General features: G+C 45.3%; 1 protein-coding gene across 1 annotated transcript; it reads left to right on the top strand.

Annotated features, from left to right (window-relative positions):
• Positions 1-440: 440 nt before the first annotated feature.
• On the top strand, positions 441-1,974 carry LOC148592540 (uncharacterized). Its single transcript, XM_088534542.1, has 2 exons — positions 441-1,157; positions 1,891-1,974. Exons 1-2 carry the CDS (start codon positions 441-443, stop codon positions 1,972-1,974), a joined length of 801 nt encoding a protein of 266 aa, XP_088390668.1.
• Positions 1,975-5,214: the final 3,240 nt, after the last annotated feature.

Below are 5,214 nucleotides of genomic sequence, written 5' to 3'. Positions count from 1 at the left end.
TTTTGATATCTCCTTCCCCCCCCACCACCACTACCACTACGGCTTTCAAACTGCAACATTTTCAACACAAAATTGGCGTAGTCGGCAGGATGTCGATAAAGGAATTCCTACGGAGACAGAAATGTGGTCCCTCAGAAGGTGGGGAAGAGTGGGCCAGAGATAATTGGTCAGATCCTGAAAAGGTTTTGCAAAGAATGGAGGAATGCCATGCTAAGTTTAAGGACGGCAAAGGCAAGGGTGTTATTTGTGCTATTCTGGGCGGTTGCTTAATTCAGGCGCAGAAGGACTATAAAATATTTCAGAAATTGAAATTAGATTATCAAAGTAAGAATTCAGAAATTCAACATTTGCAGTATGAATTAGAGAAGGAAAAGAGACGTACCCAGTTACTGGAGCAGCGAATTGAAACAATGCTGATGCAGGCACCCCGACCCCCTAATATGCGGCAAATCAGAAAGTTAATTACTAACACTGAGCCTGAGGACTGGGACGGGGACATATGGGGAGATCCAGATAAAGAGATACAAGAAGAATCCTCAGAATTAGTGGCTGTTCGGCCGCTGATAAAGACCGAAACATCTGAAGGTCCCCGAGGTCGGAATCCCCGCACCACAGTTCGGACTACTCCTTATTCAGGTTCAGAATTAGGAGAACTGCAGACTAAATTTTCAAGAAAGCCTGCGGAAACCGAAACTGAATACTTGTGGAGAGTTTCCCTTTCAGGTGGCGACAGAATATTGTTAGACAGAGAAGAATCTTTAGGCTTCTGGGGACCAGGAGTGTTTCTAGATGAGGGGTTCCCAGATGATAATCGATCTATTACTGCTCGAGTTGCTTACTGGGCAGGGGGAATAGACCCCAGAGAAAGAGACGAGCCACTAATAATCAAAGTTAGGGGGCTGTCTGGCTTATCAGAGGCAGTGCAGAAAGCTGCTTGTATTCAGGCAATGTATGACCGAGGACGCTTTGATGTTCCGTTAATGGCTCCGGTAGACCCAGTCCACCTAAGGCCCCTTATTAAGGGTCTGCCTGACACAGCAAAGATATATATGCAAAATTTAAAGGAAAGGGTCATTAGGGCCCGACAGCATAATGATCAGAACCTTCATGCCCCCCCTGCACACGTCCCTACTTGGGCAGAGCTGTTACATGACATGGTGAGTTATGGACGAGAGATGGCATGGTCAGACCCTGAGCCTCTGTCAGAACAATCAGGGAGAGCTAGGAAGGTATTTCACACAAGAAAATTGGAGGGTCGACCATACCCGAAACATGAACTGGAACCCTTTCAGGGTCTGCCAGCATCAGTAAATCAAATTAACAGCACTCTGCGCAATGATTTATGGCGACAAGCATTAGCTTTAGTTGTGCCCCGCGCTATGCTGCAGGGGCAATCCACTAGCTGCATCAGAAAATTGGTTGAAATCCTGGAACGCAGAGCAACTGAATCTCCTCCTCCAAGCAGACAAGACAAGAACTCCCCCTCTCCCCCCGCCTCTGACAGAACAAACAATCCCTTTGCGCCTCTAAGTGAAGAGTTTAGGAGATCAAAAAAACTAAGCAATGCGGATTGGGATTCGGGCTGCCCAACCCGCATGATACATATTTTTCAATGGTCCAAAAACAAAGAATCCTATATATCAATTCCTGTTGGTCCAAAAAAACTTAGTCTAGAATTTTTGATTGATACTGGAGCACAGATTAGTGTTCTGAACAAGTTGCAAGCAGAATCATTAGGAATTAAACCCTCTCAAAAATTTATTGTGATTAGTGGAGTAACAGGTGCTAAAGAAAAATGCCCACTTTCTAGGACACAATTATGGTTGCCTGGGGAAAAGAGGATGACAGCTGTGGATGTGGTACTAAGTTCACACCCTGGGAACATTCTAGGATACGATGTACTTAGAGGAAAACGATGGTACCTGCCTAATGGTAGTGTTTGGAATTTTGGAGGAAAGGAGCAGGAAAGCCTAACGGTAGGAGCGCTGGAAGTAACCCATGCCCTGCCCCCATCTCATGTGACCAATGTTCCCCAGTACCCTTTCCCTGCAGCTGCAAAGAAGGGAATAACTGAAGTAATTGTGGACTTAGAAAAGCGAGGCATAATTGGCCGAACCCATTCTCCATATAACTCCCCGGTGTGGCCTGTCAAGACGCCAGATGGCAAGTGGAGAATGACAATTGATTACCGAAAACTTAATCATAACACCGGCCCACTAACAGCGGCAGTCCCTAGCATAGCTGAGATGATTGTCATGGCTATACGATCAGCTGCACACCCCTGGATGGCCACCCTAGATATCAAAGATATGTTCTTTATGGTACCCTTAGAAGATAAAGATAAGCCACAGTTTGCATTTACATGGGATGGTGTACAATACACCTTTAATCGATTGCCACAGGGATATAAACACTCACCCACTATTGCACATAATGCGCTCGCAAAGCTTCTAGCCACAGTAAAGAAACCCCCTGAAATATGCATTTATCAATATATAGATGATATACTAATAGGTGGAAACAACAAAGAATGTGTACGAGAAACTGCTCAAACTGTTTGGCAACTATTAACAGACCATGACATGGAGGTACCACCATCCAAATGTCAAGGTCCAGCACAAGAAGTTAAATTCCTGGGGGCTTTGTGGGTATCAGGAGCTGTAGCTGTGCCTGATGATACATTAATAGAGATTGAAAAGGGACGCCTACCCCAAAACAAGAAGGAACTACATCAACTAATGGGAACATTAGGATATTGGAGGAAACATGTTCCTGGGTTCTCTGTAATTGCCCGTCCTCTGTATGATTTGCTGAGAAAGAACAAACCGTGGGATTGGACTCCGATCCATGCAGAAGCTGTTAAAACCCTAAAGGATGAATTAGTTATCAATCAGAGGCTAGGCCCCCTAAATCCAGTGGACCCTTTTCGGGCTGAATGGGGTTTCTCTGAACATGCCTCCTATTGCGGCATCTTTCAAAAAGGAGCTTCAGGTCCTTCGCGACCCCTGCTTTTCTCGTCTACCTCCTTTAAAGAGACAGAGCAGCGTTATTCTGAGTGGGAAAAGGGACTTCTCTCCTTAGTTCGTGCAGTGAAAGAGGCAGAAAAACTACGAACCTCACAGGATATCATCGTTCAGGGGCCTTTTCCATTGTTAAGCCCTATGCTTAAAGGCGCCCCCCTCCTGAAGGTGTCGCACAGAAGGGAACGATCCACAAATGGTATGCTTATCTAGAAGGAATAAGCCACTTGCTAGCACTAAAAGAAGGACCAACTAAGACCTCCAAATTACAACAGCCAGTAAGCTCAGACATTACAACATTATGTCTTCCTTATAAGCCTTCACCTATTAAGGTAGCTCCAGAATTCACTGTATCCTCTAAAAAGGATGGAGTGTGGTTTACTGATGCCTCTGCCCGAAAAACAAGCACGGGGTGGAATTATAAGGCAGCAGCCCTGGAAATAAGCTCAGGACGGTCGGTAACTGAGGAGGGTGACGGTAGCGCCCAGGTCAGGGAACTCCGAGCCCTGCTGTTAGCTGTGGAAAATGGAGCTGAGGTAATTTATACTGATTCCTATGCCACATTTAAGGGAGCAACAGAATGGATATGTCAATGGGAAGCAAATAATTGGGAGGTAAATCGTGTACCAGTGTGGAGGACAAGTGACTGGCAGAGACTTTTGGAAGTAAGCAGACACCGACCTTTAGAAATAGGATGGGTAAAGGCACATGCAAAAACTAGTGCACCCGCAACTAAGTGGAATGAGGAAGTCGATAGGTTAGCGCAAGTGCAAACAGTAGCTGCTGAAGGAGATGAGTGGCAAAGGCTAATCGAATGGTTGCATGTAAAAAGGGGACATTCGGGGAAAAATGATCTATATCACGAATGTGTGGCACGGGGATGGCCTGTGTCAGTAGCATTAGTTAGTGAAATCATATCAGCTTGCCCTCAATGCCAACTCCGACTGAAAATGAATCATCCTAATCAAGCTCCCCCTCAGCACATTCAAAGAAACAAAGTCTTATGGAGCACGTGGCAAATCGATTATGTAGGACCATTAAGACGTGCTCGTGGTCGAAAATACATCCTGGTAGGCGTGGAAGTAGTATCCAGACTAACCATGGCCACGGCAGTAAGTGCAGCCACTGGTGAGAATACTGTGAAAATCCTGCAGGACTGGTTTAGTAGCCTCCCAGCACCAGAGTGCCTACAAAGTGATAATGGCAGTCACTTCACTGCTACTGTAGTGCAAGATTGGGCAAAACAAGAAGGAATAAAATGGGTGTTTCACACTCCCTATTATCCCCAAGCTAATGGTATAGTGGAAAGAGTCAATGGCATGATTAAGAAACATGCAAAAGTGTCACAGCCTAACTGGGATCTGCGGCTATCCCAAGCAGTCTACACAGTAAATAACAGATGGGGAACTTATGGAAGCCCCAAAATACAAGCTTTCTGTCCCACAGGACCACCTGCTCCCACCTTATCAGAGCCCTCAGAGTCACAAAAGCATACACCTATTCAAATGCAGGTGGGACACCCCGTGATGGCAAAATTGCCCTCTATTGGGGTTGTTCCTTTAATTTTGGCTAAACCTCGAGGACTATGTGCCTGGGAAGCCACTGATGCTAGTGGGAAGACACACCGCATAAGCAGTCGGTGGATCATTCCCGACTTCTGACCAAATATAATTGCTTGTTTATGCTTGCAAAATCAATAACAATCCAATTTATGCCGGTCAAGGCAGAGACCGAGCATTCTTCCTTTTGTTTTCCAGGATGTGAAAAACCCGGAATGCTGGACAATTGTACCTGGAACCAAGGACTCTCCTATCTTGAGTATCCATCAGGATTGTTAGTTTCATGCATAGTGTTGTTTTGATATTTGTAAATCAGATATTTGTAATAGGGTTATAGAGCTGTAGTTAGGATTAGCAAATATGATATTTCCAACTTGCGTTGGGAAGATATGCTTTGGCTTGGTATGTTTAGTGCACTGGAATCAAGGAGATACTCATAGTGACAACGCACAAACCTTATCCGCCCCTGACTCTGCCACCCATGGTTTGAAGGATAACTGTAGGGTACGGCGCTCGGAAGATCTCGCGATGTACGGGAAGAATAGGGAACTAAGGCATATGCCATATTAGGTAAAGAGCAACGCTTATTGGCTATATAGGCATGCTTCCGCCTTTGCTACCTTTATAAGATCCAG

The sequence above is a fragment of the Tinamus guttatus genome, unplaced genomic scaffold (assembly GCF_059628265.1).
Source record: "Tinamus guttatus ecotype Peru unplaced genomic scaffold, ASM5962826v1 Tinamus_guttatus_pri_ptg000565l, whole genome shotgun sequence".
In the NCBI taxonomy this organism is placed as follows: Eukaryota; Metazoa; Chordata; class Aves; order Tinamiformes; family Tinamidae; genus Tinamus; species Tinamus guttatus.
The sequence above is the reverse complement of the archived record's forward strand: the minus strand, read 5'-3'. Positions and strand labels throughout refer to the sequence as shown.